The 19,642-nt window shown below is 46.9% G+C and overlaps 1 protein-coding gene across 1 annotated transcript in view; it reads left to right on the top strand.

Moving 5' to 3' along the window:
• ATP2B3 (ATPase plasma membrane Ca2+ transporting 3) overlaps window positions 1-19,642 on the top strand; it is a 118,415-nt gene that overhangs the window by 42,994 nt on the left and 55,779 nt on the right. Inside the window, exons 8-12 of the mRNA XM_056809416.1 lie at window positions 884-925; window positions 8,258-8,422; window positions 11,770-11,984; window positions 13,141-13,383; window positions 15,409-15,650. Coding sequence (XP_056665394.1) covers window positions 884-925; window positions 8,258-8,422; window positions 11,770-11,984; window positions 13,141-13,383; window positions 15,409-15,650 — 907 coding nt within the window. The remainder of the gene's footprint in view (window positions 1-883; window positions 926-8,257; window positions 8,423-11,769; window positions 11,985-13,140; window positions 13,384-15,408; window positions 15,651-19,642) is intronic.

A 19,642-nucleotide genomic window follows, 5' to 3' on the forward strand; every position in this document is an offset into this window, starting at 1 on the left:
TCATAAATTACAATTGGAGTCAAGAAGACCTGGGTTCAAATTCTGCCTCTGACACATATTGGTTGGGTCAGTCATTTGACCTTTCAGTGCCTCAGGCAGAAATATGAATTACTTAGATGGGCATTGGCAAATTCAGAGGGAGTTCTCCATGCACTGATGAAATCGCAGGCTGGCACCTTAAGTAATATGTTTGCTAATCTAGAGAGGGCCACCCAGAGCTTGTTAACTCTGCATCTATCTCCTGAAGCCCTGCCAATTCCAAAGTCAGGACTTCAAAGCTAAGACCAGGGAGGTCCTGCTTGGATTTCTTTTGCCAATTTATAGCCCGATGGTAGCAAATGAATCATTATTAAGCTGAGATGTGGGAGAGATAAGTTGGTTCAGTCCAGTTGGTTGCCATCTACACTCCAGGAAGAGAAGGCCACTCCTTGTCAGTAAGCTATCGTGTTTCATTTGGCCCCCACTTCTGACCAGCAGTCCCCATTTGGAGTTGGTCGGTGAGTGTTGGGACTTAGCCTGTGCTTAGGGGTCAGAGTTCAGTCCAAGACTAGATTAGGGCTCCGTCGGTAACTTGGGTCAGGGCCCAAGAGAGAACTCCGCTGATCTTGGGGATCAGGGCCCCAAGAGGGGAGGGGAGGGAGTGAGGCTCGAGGTTCCCTGCCTAACCTTTCCCCCCAGGCCCTCTGGTTCCACTCAAGAAATCCACTGAATTCCTCTTTGTGCCCTCGTCCTCCTCATCCTCCACAGTCACTTGGCATCAGTCACCACGGGCCCCCATTTGTCTTCAGCAACCATGTTTCATGTGCACGTATGTACACACACGTCTATGAGCTGTGTTTGTCTGTTTTCAAGTGTTGTGTCTGTCCTTCCTCTTCCGTTGTAGGCAAGCAGCAGGATGGGGCTGTGGAGAATAACCAGAATAAAGGTAACTGGAAAACCGTGGGTCCAGCTCCCATCCCTCCCCCCGCTCCCCTCCCCTAGCTTCAAGCCCCACAATGGAGGGAGAAGGGAGGAGGGAGGAGGAAAGAGAGAGAAGCGCCATGTTGTGGGCTAACTTGGGGCTTCGTTCATGGGCCACTCCTGGGCTCTGGAGACTTCTCCAAAATCTACTCTCAGCAGCATTAAGAAAGGAGGTAAGTGAGTCTCAGAACAAGTCAGGGACAATGACGTTAGGCCAAGATGCCAAACAGGGGCCTTCAAGACCAGGCAGTCCGACCCCTCCCATTGTCTACTTGGGGAAATGGAGGTTTGGAGAACTTTCCAAATGGCAGAGCTGGGATTCAATCCGATGTCTCTCGCATCCGTGGTCCAGGTTCTTCTCTCTCCATCACCTTCCTGACTCCTTATACACCCTGCTTCTTCATTTTGCCTTAGTTCCCCATGACCAGACCTGTGCTTTCATTGGCCTAGGGAACTCCTTCCGCCAGTTCAGGCTTGTATTTACTGGGGCACTAGAGGGTAAGTAGCTACCAGAGGTGAGATTTGAACCCAGGTCTTCCTGGCCAGATCCCCACTGTGGCAGACTTCCTCTCTATCCTTCTTTTTGGTTTTGGTTTTTTCCCCCTATAAAACCCCTACTTTCTGTATCAGTATCAATTCTAAAATAGAAGAACAGCAAGGGCTGGGCCACTGAAGTTAAGTGACTTGCCCAGGGTCACACAGCCAGGAAGTGCCTTTGTTAAGGGAAATTGTTCTGAAGCTGTTTGGCCAATCATAGAATCCTAGAGATACAGATCTATGGAGATACACACATGGCAAGGGGTGCTCAACTTGAAAGAGCTCTGGACAGTAGGTTGTTAAATTTTCAGTGTGACTATTTACATCTGGAACACCAAACTACCAATCAGGCAGGGCGTAATTGATTCTTTTGTTGCTGTGTGTCAAACTCAAAGGCTTCTCATCCACCTAGAAAGCCGTGAATTAACATTATCTGTTATTCAGTAGTTTGAGTCACCCAACTCTTGGTGACCCCACTTGGAGTTTTCTTGGCAAAGATACTGGAGTATTTGCCATCTCCTCCTCCAGCTCATTTGACAGATGAGGAAAATGAGGCAAACAGGGTGAAGTGACTTGCCCAGGGTCACCCAGCTAGGAAGTGTCTGAGGCCAGATTGGAATTCAAGTCTTCCTGACTTGGAACCCAGCATGCTGTGGACTGCAGTTTGCTGATCTCTAGTCTAGACTTGGCCAGGAAAAATCCCATGGACAGTATTGGCACGCTGTTGGCATCCATGACGCCACAGAGTCAGACACAACCGAACACAATAAGAAGCCTCGACTTAAGAAACTGCTGGAGAAAATGTGAATGAATGAGGCAGATTAAGCTTCAAAGTTTGGGGGGTCATGTATGATACATACTACATGCATGTAAAAGTTAGGCATACTTTCTTGGTCTCTCTCGTTTAGCAGCATCCGCTCATAAATGGGCATCCAGCTCCATCCATGTGTGTATAAAATATCAGAGCTGGGAGAGACGAGAGATCACCTCATCTAGACTCCCCACTCGAGAGATAAGGGCAGACGGGCCCAGAAAGATGAAGAGATTTGCCCAGCGGTCAGGGGCCAAGCTCAGATATGAGCCCACAACACCCTACCCTCAGCACTCTTTCCATGACGTCTCACTACCCAATGACAATGGCGGAAAGGCAGGGCCAGAGCGAGGGAGCCCCAAGGCCAACCAGCCTAGCCGTGCAATGCAATCCAAGGCCATTGGCTACATCCCTCAGGGTCCCCTAGGCACTCTTTGCAGAGGAGGTGCCCATCTACACCAGGAAAGGAAATCCCTCGCTGGGACTCCCTACTCTAAGGACAACTCAATACCTTTCACCTGTGATTTGACAGTTTGGCCATGTACCTCCATCCTCAGCACAGAGGAAATGTGGTTCACGTGGCATCAGGCGCCACGGCACCATCCCTACTGGCATGGATGTCAACAGCATATGGTGTGTTGGCAGTGCCCAGCTCCCTCCCCACTTACCCAATCTGTTGATGCTTTGTTATTTGTCACCATCTGAAGACTTGAGTATTTTCTCCCCAAAGACTTAGGAAGCATGATGTGGAGGCCTGGGAGCCTGTCCCTTCGTAACCTCTTGGGGCTTCAGTGTCCTCAACTGGAAAATAAAGGGGAGGCTTGGAAAAGCATATTCCATAGGACCAGCCTAAAGCTGGGGCCACCCCAGAGAGGAAGGAGAACCCAAGTGAGCTCATCTCATTTGTGGCTCTAGCTGGTCTTGGGGAGAGAAACAGACTCAGATGGGAAATGACTGGCCCTGGGTCACCTGGCTAGGATAAATAGCAGAGACTTGACATTTTGAGTCCTCTGACCCAAAGTTCAATCTCTATTCTGTAGCTCCACCCCAGTGGCATCAGTGGTGTGCTTACACTGGATCAAGAGAGTGGACCATTACATTTTCATTGTGAGCATTTATACCTCAGAAACCCACAAATACTACAAAGCAGTCCTTGATTTATTGTTTTGTGAGTTGTCCAGAAGCCAGCGACGATGTGGATTAAACTAAAAAAGTTGCCCAGCATACCTTTTTTGTTTTGGAGAGATATTTGGTTGGATAGAACACTGGGCCTGGAATCAAGAAAGCCTGGCTTTAAATCCAGTCTCAGACACTTACTAGCTGTGTGACCCTGGACAAGTCACTTCACCCTGTTTGCCTTAGTTTCCTCATTTGTCAAATGAGTTTGAAAAGGACATGGAAAACCACTCAGTATCTCTACCATGAAGAGTTGGATACTACTGAAAAAATGCTCGAACAACAACAGAAACAAAAGAGCTGGTATTGGTTTGGGATGTTTTATGCACTCATTGGTATTCTTACTGATGAGAGACAAAGTAATAGAGGGGACAGAAGGCCAACCTTAGAGTCAGGAAAACCTGGGATCCAAGCTGGCCTCTGTACATCAAGGCTAAGTGACCCTGAGCAAGTCACAGAACCTCTCCTGTTAGGTTTAGATAAATATCTCAAACCCTATACTGGTGTTGGCAAAGGTTCACATGCCCAAACTTAACTTGAAGCCTGACTTCATGCTGCCTGTGAACCCCCTCCCCCTGCATTGCCCCAGAGAGTGAAGGGAGGAAGTGTTTGCATTAGGTGGATAGACAGAGGGGTGGGGCATGTGAAAAATGTCCTCGGGTGCTGGGAAGAAAGAGGGGGGATGGAGCAGCTTTCCCCCTACAGGTTGGGCATGTGTGCCATGCCTTCACCAACACTGTCTTATACCAAGATAAATTCAAAATGAGCATACTACTTAAATATAAAGTATATTTATATACTTTATATATATAGTATATATATAAAATATATATATAGTATATATAAAAATATATATATATATAAATATAAGTAAATTAGGTGAACGTAGAAAGGTGACCATTTTTAAAGGGACAAAGCGCAAGGTCCAGGAGAGCCGGGCCCTCCTTCATTGGGGTAATGGTAGATGAGGGCCAAGGATAGCACAAAGAGTAAGTAAGAGTGATGGGATCCTTGCTCCAACTGGAGGAAAGACTATCGCGCTCAACCCCCTCATTTTCCAGCTACATGATGGCGGTTGAGCAAATTGTCGTTTGTGCATATAACTGTAGACTAGTCAGGACTTGAAAAATCAACCTGTTTGGACGCCCTCCCTCTTTAACAAATGTCCCAATTGTGTGTACTGGGAATTCTCTACACTAGTGAAATCAAAGGTCTGGCTCCCAAAAAACAAAGAGAAATCATCATGACCAAGTTAATATATGTTCACTTTGCTCTGTTTAACAAGGCAGGGAATTCAGTCACTCTGACTCCATGAGCTTTTACTACACAAAGCAGCGTGCTAAGCAGGGGCATGCAGAGATGAATATAAAGACTGAGTTCTACTCAAAAGGAGTTTCCATACACACATTACCGGAAGAAGAGGTTTGAATGCCAGCTCTGCTACTTACTATGTGATTTCACTAAATCCCTTCTCTGGACCTCTGCTTTCCTGTCTCAAAAGTAAGGGGAATGGGCATGCTGCTCTTGAAGGCCCATTCCAGCCCTACCATTCTCTGGTTGTATGACCAGATGGGCTCTGGGGGCCGTTTCTGACTCTTTCTAACGCTGAGGGTCCCCAATGGGATCAGGATCTGATCAGGACAAAATCCTCCAACCCATAATTTTTTAAAATGTTAGAATCAATACTGTGTGTGTATTGGTTTCTAGGCAGAAGAGCAGTAAGGACGAGGTAGTTAAGTTAAGGGTTTGCCCAGGGTCACCCAGCTAGGAAGTGTCTGGGGTCACACTTGAACCCCGGATCTTCCATCTCTGGACCTGGCTTTCTATCCACTGAGCCTCCTAGCTGTGCCCCACCCCACACCGTGATTCTCATTGGATTTTTGAAAAATCTTTCAAAGGACCCTGAGAGATGTAGGGGCGAGAGGCCAGAAGGTAAGAGTGACGGCGGAATATCAGCGATCATCGACTGTAATTCCTGCCCAGACTTTAACGTGGAATTGAAAGATGAAAGCCTCCCCCCTCCTTTTAAGAGTTTAGACAAAGGCCCAAGATCCAGAGAGCCCAGATCCTCCTTCTCTACAGGTGGTACCACAGGGACCAGATTAGCTTGGAGAGTGTTAGGATCCTAACTCTAGAGCTGGAGGGGACCTTAGAACACCACTGAGTCAAACCTGCTCATTTTACAGATAAGACAACAGAACGCCTTGAGGAGGGAAGTGGCCATGCACAGAGTCCCAGAACTAGTAAGTGTTTGAGGCAGGATTTGAACCCAGGCCTCCCTGAATCCTAATCCAGGGCCCTACTAACTCTTCCCTTCTCTTCCTGGGCATTGCTCTCTGATTTGCAGAACGCCTTCAACTGATCTTCACGTTAGCCTTGGGAAGGAGGCAGAACAGGGATGGTTCTTCCATTTTCCAGATGACTAAGCAGAGGCCCAGGAAAATGGAGTGACTTGCCCACCATCATACAACTAGTGCCTAGCGGTTTACCAAAGGGCAGCTCCTGAATGAATGAGATTCTGAAATCTGGTTTTCTTCTTGGTATCTGTGCTGCCTAGCTCCCTCCACACAACCTATGTGTTCTGTATCTCTGTCAGCATGCTTTTGCCTGTGGGTACTTTGCAAATATCTGTGGTTGTAACTGGAACCGAGGTAGGATCCCACGTGCAGAAGAGTGGGGGTGGGTGAGCCGTAGGAGACAGGCCAGGAAGACGCCAGCCACTAGATGCAAGGCAGAGGGCTGATAGAAAGGAGAGAAGAGAAGGCACCGAGAGTGGGGGCCCTGGAGAGGGAGAGTTGGTGGGGAAACGACAAAGAGGAAAGAAATGGGCAGAACAGAGAACCATAGAGCCAACCCCCTCACTGCACAAATGGTGAAACTGAGGCTCAAGGGGGATGAAGCAGTGTTCCTGAAGACCTAGAACTGAATGGGACTTGGGAAGCCGTCCAGTTCCACCCTTTTGTTTTACAGAGAAGGAAACTGAGGCCCAGGGAGGTTAAGTGATTTGCCCAAGTCGTACCAAGTTCTCTTAACTTTAGAGCCAACATTCTGATGAGAACCTGAAATGCCAGAGTCCATTTGGCCTGCTTCCTCGGTGATCTGGGAGCTGAAGGCTTCAGCAAGGCCCTGGAGTCTCACTTTAAGGGCTGAGTTATGGCAGCCGAGACATCCCGGACCCCACAATGATACATGGGAGCTGTTGGTTGGCCCAGGCTAGCCTGTGTGTATCAAAGCTCAATCAGCCCATAGCCATAAAGCCCAGGAGCCAGCCTTGCCCTTCGTACTTTCTTGGCACAGAGGTTGAGAAGGATGGAGCCCTGGTATTGGACTCACAAGCATGGCACACTGGGCCATCAGCTTGACTGCTAGCAAGAACATTGTGTCCCCTTGTACCAGCTGGGGAGAACAAAGTCACTCAGAGACCCTTCCTGATCACTGAGCTGCAGAGGAGACTGTGTGCCAATGGACAGCTTTAAGCCCCGGGCAATGGAGGGGAGCCCCAGATTTCTACCTAAGTGAACTTGGTTTTGTTCAAAGGGCAAAAGCCCAAGGTCACCTCTGCCCCAGCGTCACTCCGCTTTTTCTTCAGCCTCGAGTTGGGGGCTGGCAACAAAGGGGGCGTGTAGGCAGGGAGCACCAGCAGGGAGGTGGGGAGACCAAGGACAGGTAGGGGAGAAGCAAAGAGGCGTCTGAGGCCCAGATACCAATGGCCTGGCACTTGGCTTGAAGGCTGCCTTGTTTAGGGACGGGGAGGAGACTGGCTTGACCAGAGCAGAGGCAGGGAGCCCAAGGTTTTGGGGAGGGGGTGATTGGAGAAGCTGGAGGAAGGCTAAGTCTTAGAGAGGCGCAAAGGGAGGTTGTGCTGTGACCCGGCCCACATCGAACTTACTTGCGGTCTAGTTTATTAGAGAGTAGCTCCCGGGAAGGCGTCCTAGATCTCCAAGATCTCCAGGTTTGGGGACCTCTTTCTCCGCCCAGGTTTCCTCCAAACAGTCGTTTGGAGGGGCCGGGACAGAGGCCCCACAGAAGCTCGGCCTTGTGGTAGAGGCCGCCTCCCATCCATGTCTTGGCAGAGAGGCGGCGGACTCCAGTCAGAATGAGGCAAACTTGGCCAACGGGCCAGATCGTTTCAATGAACTGTACTGTTTTGTGATGAGGGAGGGCGCTCTGCTTCTCGCCATCCCCTCCATCTCCAACAGAACCTGCCACTGGAGTCAAAATAAGCAAATACATAAAGGACAGTTAAAGGAAAAACCGACATGCTGGTCGTGTCTCACAGTGTATGTATGCCTCACTCCGGGCCTGTGGTCCGCCACCTCTCTGGCAAGAGGTAGGAGACCGGCTCTGCCCACAAGACAGTTCTTCTCCTCTTCTTTGCTAGAAGCTGGTTTATTTATGCCATAAAGAATAACAGCTCCCATTTCTTGAGCGCTTGAAGCTTTAAAGAAATAACCCTGGCCTGGCCTGACAATCAATCACCCCATGATTCAAGGGTGAATCTTTCTATTCTCTAAATGAAACAATAAGCTCCGAGATTCACCCGACCAGGGTTGCATGGGTAATATTCAAATCAAGATGCAAACCCAGATCTCCTATCTCTTTCGCATTCTAGCTTGCTGCCTCTCTGATAAGAGAAATGATTTCAATAAAGTAGAATGTATCCAGGCTTTTTCTTTTTTTCCTGAAAAGACAAGGAATTTGTTTAACCCTTTCAGCAGCCAGCTCAGACCATGGCCCTGACCCTCTTGTGTTTTTCCATTTCCTTTCATACAGCCAAGAAGCAAGATGGGGCGGTTGCCATGGAGATGCAGCCACTGAAGAGCGCAGAGGGTGGGGAGATGGAGGAACGAGAGAAGAAGAAAGCCAATGGCCCTAAAAAAGAAAAGTCTGTGCTTCAGGGAAAACTCACGAAGCTGGCGGTGCAGATTGGAAAAGCAGGTACCCACTGGGAAGGCAGTGGGCTACTCAACCCTTTTTCGTGAGCACCTGCTGTGAGCCCTGCCCTGGGCTAGGCAAGGCAGGAGGAGACAAGTGCATTCAAGGCAATGCATCTTCACAGGAGGGAGGGAGCAAATGAATAAAATGAATGCAGTGAGACAGTCCTCATGAGAGACCAGACCAGGTGTGGTGAGGGGTGCAGTTACTGATTTCAAGACAATCCTGAGCCTTAATGAGCTTCCTGACACCCTAACTCCTTCCTCCACTTGGACCCCAACCTCCAGGTTAGCCAGGCTAGTAAATGATGCCAGATTTGAACTCAGGAAGATGAGTCTTCCTGACTCCAGATCTGGTGCTCAAGCCATTGTGCCCACTAGCTTCCTTATTACCCCAGGATAAAAATGGGATCATTTGTCCTAGAGTCCAGCATTGGCGAACCTTTTAGAGATCACATGCCCAAACTGCACCTTCAAGCCACCTGTGAGCCCCCCCCCCCCCCATTTCTCCAACAGAGGGAGGAAGTGCTCGCATTCGGCTACTGGGCAGAGGGGCGGGGCATGTGAACATTGTCTTCAGGTGCTGGGGAGAGAGAGGGAACAGAGTAACCCCCTCCAGCACACCAGGGCACGTGTGCCATGTCTTTGCCAACATGGTCCTAGACCAATTGTCCCATTCAATTGCCATTAACCCACCTATGGGCTCAGGCTTGAACTCATTGCCTCATTCTTCCCTCTATGTTACAATGGAGCCTCTAGCCTAGGTTTTTCCCTGAGGTCGAGCCACCTAGCCCACAGGTTCTGCTGCCCAGGGACATCAGTGTCTCAGGAGGTTGGCGGAGAAGACTGCAATATTATGATCTTCCCTCCTTAGTCATGGAAGACCTGGAACCCGTGCATTCCAGGAAGAGATTAGGTCTCACCAGAGCCAAGGCTTCCCAAGAGGTGCCAACTCAGGAGGCCATTGGGCCAATATATTGAAATAACTGGGCCTGATCAAAATGGGCACATGTTGATCATCCTAAGTGATAGGGATACAGCTCTGGAATGGCCTGAAGCTCTGTCCTCCTAGGACAAGAGATCTTACCCCAAGTCCCATGAAGTCGCTTTTGAAAAAGCTGTTTTATAACCATATCTTAATATAAGGTTGTTTCCTTTGGAATCTAATGTATGTTATTGTTTTCTTTTAAAGCATGATTCTGAGAAGGGGTCCAGGGGCTTCACCAGACTGGCCTCCAAGGGGGTCTATTACACAAACAAGATTAAGAACTCCTGTCCTAGGACCTCAGCCCAGGGGACCTTCAGGACCGCCAGCTCAATGGGCACCAACAAATGGCCTTCCAGTAGACCTGTGCTTGGGCTATATGAGGCTAGCTTCTACTGGGGTCCCCATCTAGCCAGGCAGTTACCCCAGGGCTTGAGGGGCCAGAAGAAGGAATGTCAAGTGCCAAAGAGGGAGCAGAGTCAGGGGATCTCCAAGTTGAAATTGAGGTCCTTCACTAGAATTATGTTCACAGGAAGAAAACGGCTGAGAGGAGCAAGTCAAGATTTTCCCGGCTAGGTTCAAGAATCATGGGGGATACAGTGAAGTCAGACAGAAGTCTGAAGACCTGCAGCAGTGTAAATGCTTGTGTCCCCAAGGACTGCTGGGAGCCATCTGCTTTTCAAAGCTACCCATGCAGGGCTAATAGGCCTCAGCTGGCACTGACAGCCATGCTGTCATCTTGGGTCACACCAACTTCCTCCTCCAGGCACAAGCATACAACTGAGTCAAATCTTGTTGCAACAGATAACTTTTACTTCCCAAATCTCCATGTAACCAAGATTTCCAAGGCTCAGTCAAAGACGGGTTTATTTCACCCACTTTAGACTTCTAGGATTCTTGCCTGGGTACCCCAGCAGTCAGCAAACATCAGCAAGGGAACGGAATCTCTCAACCACTGGGGAGACCAAATCCCTCCACTTGTTTGTGCAGTTCTCAAGCTAAGAATGGAAATGTAAAAACTATTCTTAGCTCATGGGCCCTACAGAAACAGGTGGTAGGCTGGACTTGGCCAGCAGGCTGGAGTTTGCCATCCCCTACTTTACTAAATCAAGAACTTGAACTAAACTGAATGGTGACCCCCAACCCCAAACAAGCTAGATTCATTTTGCTAGAACCTAGCTAGAACCAAACATGAAATTTTGGACAAATAATGACTCCTCCCTACCCTGTGCCAAAAAAATAATTCACAAATAAACCCAATGAACCTATTTATACCACAACCAAGCTTTGGTTGTTGTTGGGTTTTTCCCTATGACTATTGACCTGGAAAGAATCCTCAGAGAATTCAAGAGCCACCAAGCCCAGCCCAGACTAAAGCAATGTTTCATTTGGTATCACGGGTTTTTTGTAAATAGAAATCCTACTTTAAATACATTTAGGGAACCCTTTATTCAAAGGAATCCTGTTGTGAACCCTTTTCTGCAGCTAATAACATCCTTCTAATTGGCCTTTTGTGTAAATGCGTGATGATCCCCTCCCCATTTGCAGGGTGCCATTCTGGAAACCCCTGCTAATAGGCGAGTGTGAATGCACTCGGGTTTGTTCCTGACACGGAAGCCTTCCTTCCCACAGCTGCCCACTGGCTTGCCACAGCTCTCTCTTGCCCAGGGCTCTTTCTTTTCTTCTTGCATGGGGAGAGAGCTTGCCTTGAAGGCTGATCTGTCTTTAGCATCCCTTTCTAATAGGAGCTAACCTATCTGTTCAGAAGGAAGTCCCCCCAGTCCCCCCAACACCACCAGCACCCGCAGAGGCTTCTGGGCTTTCTGTAGGCAGCTTACAGTGCTCCCAGCAAGTCAGAGGTGGTGGGCGTAGAGCGGCCAAGAAACTGGAGGGCTTTAGCAGCATCCAGAAACAGAAGGCACTTGAATGAGTCAGGGTACACAGTGATGACTTGAAACCTCCAATCCGGGATCTGCAGGGTTCCCAATATTGGCCCAAAGCAGAGAAGGTGGCAATGGGCATTTGATGATGACAGCCATGAGGAATCACGTTTGCTCAGAGATGTACACCCAGCAGTGTGCTGGTAAAGGTCTCTGGGATGGGGGGGGGGATATAAGAAAACCCAACAAGCTCTCTATACCCTTTTAAGTTTCATCTGCATGATGGGCAAAACAACATGTCAAGATCTGATTTGTATCGGTTTGCTCACAATCAGCTCTCCTCCAGCACACCCCTGAGTGCACGTCATAGGTGGCCCCTAGAGTTCTTATAATGGTGTTTGACTCTTTCTCTCCTTTTGCTTTCCGCCTCTTCTCTGTCCCATGCTTCTCCCTCCACCCCTACCCTTGACTGCCCTGGGTTGGCAGGTTTGGTGATGTCCGCATTCACTGTGGTCATCCTGGTTGTCTACTTCGTGATCCACAATTTCGTCATCGGTGGCCGGGCCTGGGTTTCCAGCTGCACCCCTGTCTACGTTCAATACTTCGTGAAGTTCTTCATAATCGGCGTCACTGTCTTAGTTGTAGCTGTTCCTGAAGGGCTGCCACTTGCTGTTACCATCTCCCTGGCATATTCTGTCAAGGTAATGGACCACCGCCAACCCAACTGCCTCCTCTGAGGAAGCTTGCCTCCTGGAATGGGTTCAAATGTGTCCTTGGACACTTCCTAGATGTTTCACCCTGGGCAAGTCATTTAACCCCCATTGCCCAGCCCTTACTGCTCTTTTGCCTTGGAACCCATCCACACTATTGATTCCGACAGAAAGTAAAGGTGGGGGGGGGGGGGGCAGAATTAGATGTTTTCTAAAATCCCTTCTAGCTCTCCAAGCATTTAATCTCTCTCACTGGCCCACAAAGCCAAAAAGCACTGTCTAGGAAGGTCCAGAGATGCTTGGAAAGCTTTCTCTAAAAGCTTTTTTCCCTTCCCACCCACTGGTAAATCTCTCCCCAATGCCAGCCAGAATTATGATGGAGGTGGTCGAGTCAGTCCCCAAGAGAGGAAGGGAGAATCCAAAATCTTCGACTAAAATCAGGACATCCTAGACTCGAATCTCCAAACCCTAAAATAGCATCGTACAGTTGGAAGGGGCCCCAAGAGTCTAAACCATCCAAAAGAGACATTCATTGATTTTTCCTTGGGAAGATTTCTGAGGCTGGAAACTCTCTCCCTTGGTTACCCATCCAGTGTTTAATCATGCCAGCAAGACCCAAATTCCTTACTTCTGACTGCCCGACTCCCCAGCCCGCCAGAATTCCCTGGCCACTTAGGATACTGGCAAGGAGGGATTTGGGGGCCACTGGGGAGAGGTTCATCTTGAATTCTAGGGAGAGGGGAATAAGTTCATCAATCTATAATTTATGGGTAGGATCTGGGAAACTTCGAGATGCCGCCACCCCAGGAGTTATTTCGCGTTATGAAAGGAAATCCCTGTGCTTCAAATGCATTTGCCATAGATCGTGTCCATCAATTAGAGCTCGTTAGAAGACTATGTTAACATTTCTTTCTTGACCTAAGAAGCTATTTATTTGACTAATGGCTGCTATCTCCATTAGGGACTGTTAGCACTGCGAAATAGTGCTTTAAGAGCCTGACTCTTGTTAACCGTCTCAGGGTTTGCTGGTCTCGTCCTTGCTGGGGGTGTTGCCAGCGCTATTTGAGACATACCATTTAGGGGGCTAGCGACCCCTGCTGAGAACAATTAAACAGGTAGAGTGATCAGTGTCTCCCTCGATTTGCAGAAAATGATGAAAGATAACAACCTTGTCCGCCACCTGGATGCATGTGAGACCATGGGCAATGCTACCGCAATCTGCTCAGACAAGACAGGAACACTTACCACCAACCGTATGACAGTGGTTCAGTCTTATGTGGGTGACACACACTACAAAGAGGTTCCAGACCCCAACAGCGTGAACCCCAAAATCCTGGATCTCCTCATCCATGCCATCTCCATCAACAGTGCCTACACCACCAAAGTGCTAGTAAGTCTGGGGAAGAGTTTGGGGAGGAGGGGCAGACGGGGGTCCCAGCCCGGAACAGGGACACATGGGTCATACCAGCTGAGGCCAACTACCACCCAAGTCCTCAGTGTGCTTTAGGTAATGACTGCCCCACAAGGAGAGCTCTCCAACGATGGGGATGTCTCTTCAGGTGGAGAACTCTTGGTCATTAAGAGAGATCAGTGACCACCAGTCAGAAAGCTGTCCTGGAAATCCTACACTAGGGAGGAAGAAGCCAGGCTAGATGACCTCCTAGGTTCCTGCTGGGTTCTTGATTCTAGGATTCTCCGAGCTTCCACTCCATAGAATGGAATTGGAAGGTGACCTAAGCACCTAGAAAGGTCAGATACCGAGATGACAGAATGAATCCTGGCAAGAGCAGCTATCAAGCTCCCATGGTTTGAGGCTGGTTTCTGTGAAAGAAATCCCTACTATGCTTCCCCGTTTCTCTAAATTTGGCAAAAATAAATCGACTTGAAACATGGGTTGCTGCTTGCTTAATCAACCCTGTCCCCCTTACCTTGGGACTTTGGCAGGCCTCAAGCCTTTACTCAGCAACTAAGAAGATGCAGGACCTGGGTTCAGTGGCATTGTTGAGGAAATCAAGGAGGAGACATGTGCATGGTCACACATGGAAATGGTCCCTATCTAGCTGGGGAGATGAGAAGTATCCAAGGGAGTGGATGAGGCCACAGAAATTCAGTGGTCATCTAGTTCCATCCATAGAAAGAACAAGAGTCCTGTACAGTTTTCTGGTCAAGTCTTTACTTGAAGACCACCAGTAAGGGGGAGCCCCTCAAACCCTCACCTCTCAAGGCAGCCTAACTACTTTGGACCAACTGTCATCATTAGGCAGCTTTTCCCTTCAGTGGGCTAAAATATCTCTCCTGCCTGTAAAAGTTAAAATTAAATCTCAATAATAATAATATATTTTAAGAGATTTATTAATGATCATTAGAAATCAAGGAATAAAGAAGATACAAAATAAAGATCACATGCCCATGGCTGGTTAGCCATTTTTTAATCATCCCCACTCACCACCATCATTGCTGATTCTACATCAAAGAGGAGGAGCCTCCAAAGCCCACGCCCTTTATCCTCTGTGTACAGGAAGTACATGATGACAGGAAGTCAGTGGGCTCCTGGAATATGTAGTTCTTTTTTAGGGTAACAGATTTTCAATCATACATTCCGCCCTGAAACCCACGGAAGACTAGTTTCCCCAGTGGGTCTTGTAAACATACCAGCTATGAAATTACAATAATTTGGGGATAAGAGGAAAAGAGAACAAAACCAATAATTGCTAGGCGCATTGACAAAACACCAGTTAGGGGGCAGTCCCCTTTGGCATGAAAGTATACATTCAAATTAAATGTTCAATCAACCTTCAGTTCAATCAACCACAGCCAAAGTTCATTCTGGATCTTCTTGATGTCGCTTCTGGTCTGTGGAGGCATCTTCATGGTGCCTTCTAAGAAGAGTTCAATTTCTGGATTTGGAGAGGTAGCAGGTTTCTTTCTTTTTTTTTGTAAGCCCTCACCTTCCGTCTTGGAGTCAATACTGTGTATTGGCTCCAAGGCAGAAGAGTGGTAAGGGCTAGGCAATGGGGGTCAAGTGACTTGCCCAGGGTCACACAGCTGGGAAGTGGCTGAGGTGAGATTTGAACCTAGGACCTCCCATCTCTAGGCCTGGCTCTCAATCCACTGAGCTACCCAGCTGCCCCCCAGGTTTCTTAACCTAAAATTACTCTCAAAAAGAATTTAATATTTGCTATTTAAAATAATAATAATACATGTCCCCAACCCCTACTTATTTGCTCCTCTGGGGTCCAAGTCTGATCTCTCTTTCACCTGATGAGTCTAGAATCGCTTTCCTTCTCTCCTTGTGCCGGATTCCCAAGAAGAGTTGGAAAGACATAGATGGTGGGCTGAGGAGTGTGGTGCTGGCTGAGTACAAATAGGCCAAGATTCCCTGGCCTGACATTCTGATTGTCGTTCTTCCCCGAAGCCTCCAGAGAAGGAAGGAGCCCTCCCACGCCAGGTCGGCAATAAGACAGAGTGTGCCCTGCTCGGTTTTGTCCTGGACTTGAAACAGGATTTCCAGCCAATACGTGACCAGATCCCTGAGCAGAAGCTTTATAAGGTTTACACTTTCAACTCTGTGCGCAAGTCCATGAGCACTGTTATCTGCATGCCTGATGGTGGCTTCCGACTGTTCAGCAAAGGAGCTTCAGAAATCCTTCTTAAGAAGTGAGTAGTGGCCCCCTGCCTTCTCCCATGCTTCCTTTACTACTTCCTGACTACCTAGCATGAAAGACAGACTCTTCAAGCTGGCATTCGAGGCCCTCGCCCATGTGGCTTCTCACTTACCCGTCTCCCTAGCCTTACCTCCTACAACTAAGTCCCCTTGTTTCAGTCAGACCCATCTCCTACAGACACATCTATAACTAGAGGCATGGATGTGTGCATGTGTGTGTGTCAGAGACAGAGCCTGCAATATTGAGATGGTAAGTGACTTGCTCCAGAGATTATGTAGCTAGTAGGTGTCAGAGGCAAGACTCGAAGCCAAATCCCCCGGCTTTCAGTCCAGCGCTCTCTTCGTTACACTCTGCTGCTCCTGTAAGAGTGGTTAGATCAAGTGGGTCTTGACCTGGGCCTTGAAGGATGGATAGGAAAGATGGCAGCATTCTGTAAGAAGGGAATAGCTTTTAGTGGAGGAATAGACATCATGCTCCATTCTGTCCGTTTCATTCCAAGGAAAGAGGGCGAAGACGGCTTGGTCTAAGGTGGCGACTATGAGGAAGGGAAAGTGGAGATAGATGTAAGCTAGTCAGAGTTCCTCTGCATTTTGAAAAATGGAATTATCATTAAGGCAAGGTAAAAAGTTATTCATTCCTCTGCCTTATTGGAGAGAGTTCCAACAGATGTCTGGATTACTTAAGTGCTCTATCATTACAGTATCACTCCTCTGTGCCAGTCTTATGTTCTATTTCCCCCATTCTTCATCTATGTCCTCTTTCTGTCCAGGTGGCCTATAGTAAACGAAAATGGCAAAATCACGTTTAATTCTCTAGCCTTTGATCTTGTCTCAAATGCTGTCCACCATGCTTCTCACTCACCACCACCCCCTGGTTTCTGGATTTCCTCACATGACATACTTTTTAAATATTCATTACTATCTCAGGCCCTATGGCCTGGCCTGTTTATTTTGAGGTCAAAGCCAAAGTCTAGTCAACGGTTTCATCCCACAAAATCTCAGTGATATCTGCGAGATCAGATTTGCCCCCTTGCATTTGTTGTTGTTGTTGTTGTTGTTGTTGTTAAATGCCTTACCCAGGGTCATACAGCTACTTAACTGTCGAAGGCTGAATTTGAACTCGGGTCTTCCTGACTCCAGGCATGGCACTCTGTCCACTGAGCCACCCAGCTGTTGCTCTTGTTTATTACCTAACTTTTCAGCCTTTGGGTTAACATATTTGAGGTGGTGGAGGGGCAGGTTTAAATCCTTCCCTTCTAACTTAGAATCAATACTATGTATTGGCTCCAAGGCAGAAGAGTGGTAAGGTATAGGCAATGGGGTTAAGTGATTTTCCCAGGGTCACAGCTAGGAAGTATCTGAGCATGGATTTGAACCCAGGACCTCCCATCTCTAGGTCTGACTCTCTGTCCACTGTGCCATGAGGTGGTAGGTTTTTACAGCTATGTCCTTTCTTAGACTTTGTCTCCTGTGACCTGTTGAGTGTTTTAGTTGCTACTCTCCTTTCTTTGTTGTAGCTCCTCTCTGTGATCTCTCTCAGTAGGCAGGTGGGGAGTGGTTTTCTCTTCCCCCCAAACCTTAACAGTTCAAAGCTTTTCTGAGCTGATTTGCAAAATATCACATAAATACCTCCTCTCACCCATCTCTGGTAGGTGCATTCCATCCCCATCCGAGAACCTGCCATGTCTGTTTTTGAAGCTGGGGCCCAGAAATCCAAATCCCACCCTCAGATTCCATCATCTTAGCTAGCTGCTCATTGCCCAAATCAACTTGGCTCTTCTGCATTCCATGCTTTCAATAGACAGCAGGGAGGAAAGTCCCACTGACACTCTAGTTGAACTAGGTGATTTATAAGGGTCCTCCCATCTCGGGAATCTTAGGTGCTTTGAATTTTTAAAATTCAGATTCTTAAAAGTTTGATGACAGATGACCCTGGGTATTTTTCCACTTCAGTTCCAACCAGCCAAAAACCAATTTGTGGCAAACCCTTCTCAAACTATGTTTAGCACCAACTTTATATGAATTGGGGAACCCAGGGCATTTTTTTTAAAGAAAATTTTATTTAGTCAATTTAGAACATTATTCCTTGGTTACAAGAATCATATTCATTCCCTCCCTTCCTTCCCACGACACTTCCTGTAGCCGATGTGCAATTCTACTGGGTATTACATCTGTCCTTGATCAGAACCTATTTCCATGTTGTTCATGTTTACACTAGGATGTTCATTTAGAGTCAATCTGCCCAGCCATATCCCCTGGACCCATGTATTCAAGCAGTTGTTTTTCGTCTGTGTCTCTACTCCCACAGTTTTTCCTCTGGATGTGGATAGTGGCTTTTCTTGTAGGTTCCTCCAGGTTATTCAGGATCACTGCTTTGGCACTAATGGAGAAGTCCATTACATTCAATTGTACCACAGTGTGTGAGTCTCTGTGTACAATGTTCTCCTGGTTCTGCTCCTCTCACTCTGCATCACTTCCTGGAGGTCGTTCCAGCCCCCATGGAATTCCTCCACTTTATTATTCCTTTGAGCACAATAGTATTTGATCACCAACATATACCACAATTTGTTCAGCCATTCCCCAATTGAAGGGCATCCCCTCATTTTTCATTTTTTTTGCCACCACAAAGAGCACAGCTATGAATATTCTTGTATAAGTATTTTCCTTATTACCCCTTTGGGGTACAAACCCAGTAGTGCTATGGCTGGATCAAAGGGCAGACAGTCTTTTAGTGCCCTTTGGGCATAGTTCCAAATTGCCCTCCAAAATGGTTGGATCAATTCACAACTCTACCAGCAATGTATTAATGTTCCAACTTTGCTACATCCCCTCTAGCATTCATTACTTTCCTTTGCTGTCATGTTAGCCAATCTGCTAGATGTGAGGTGATACCTCAGAGTTGTTTTGATTTGCATCTCTCTGATTATAAGAGATTTAGAACACTTCTTCATGTGCTTATTAATTTTTTATTTCTTTTATCGGAAAATTGCCTATTCATGTCCCTTACCCATTTTTCAATTGGAGAATGGCTTGATTTTTTGTACAATTGATTTAGCTCCTTATAAATATGAATAATTAGACCTTTGTCAGAGGTTTCTGTTCTGAAGATTTTTCCCAATTTGTTGCTTCCCTTCTAATTTTGGTTGCATTGGTTTTGTTTGTATAAAAACTTTTTAATTTAATGTAATCAAAATTATTGATTTTACATTTTGTGATTTTTTCTAACTCTTGCTTGGTCTTAAAATCTTTCCTTTCTATATATCTCCAACCTATTTCAGCAGCAAGAATTAGAAAGAGAATTTCCATTTAAAATCACTCTAGACAATATAAAATACTTAGGAATCTATCTGCCGAGACAAACACAGGAACTATAGGAACACAACTACAAAACACTCTCCACACAATTAAAACTAGATCTAAATAATTGGAAGAACATTGATTGCTCATGGATGGGATGAGCTAACATAATAAAAATGACAATCCTACCCAAATTAATGTACTTATTTAGTGCCATACCCATTGAACTACCAAAAAACTTCTTTACGGAATTAGAAAAAATCATAACAAAGTTCATTTGGAAGAACAAAAGATCAAGGATATCCAGGGAAATCATGAAAAAAAAGATGCAAAGGAAGGAGGACTTGCAGTCCCAGATCTCAAACTATAGTATAAAGCAGTGGTTATCAAAACAATATGGTACTAGCTAAGAGATAGAAATGAGGATCAGTGGAATAGACTTGCGGTAAATGACCTCAGCAGGACAGTCTATGACAAACCCAAAGATCCCAGCTTTTGGGGACCAAAACCCACTTTTTGATAAGAACTGCTGGGAAAATTGGAAGACAGAATGGCAGAGATTAGGTTTGGATCAACATCTCACACCATACACCAGGATAAACTCAGAATGGGTGAATGACCTGAATATAAAGAAGGAAATTATAAGCAAATTAGGCGAACACAGAATAGTATACTTGTCAGATCTTTG

The sequence above is a fragment of the Monodelphis domestica genome, chromosome X, assembly GCF_027887165.1.
Source record: "Monodelphis domestica isolate mMonDom1 chromosome X, mMonDom1.pri, whole genome shotgun sequence".
Lineage (NCBI taxonomy): Eukaryota > Metazoa > Chordata > Mammalia > Didelphimorphia > Didelphidae > Monodelphis > Monodelphis domestica.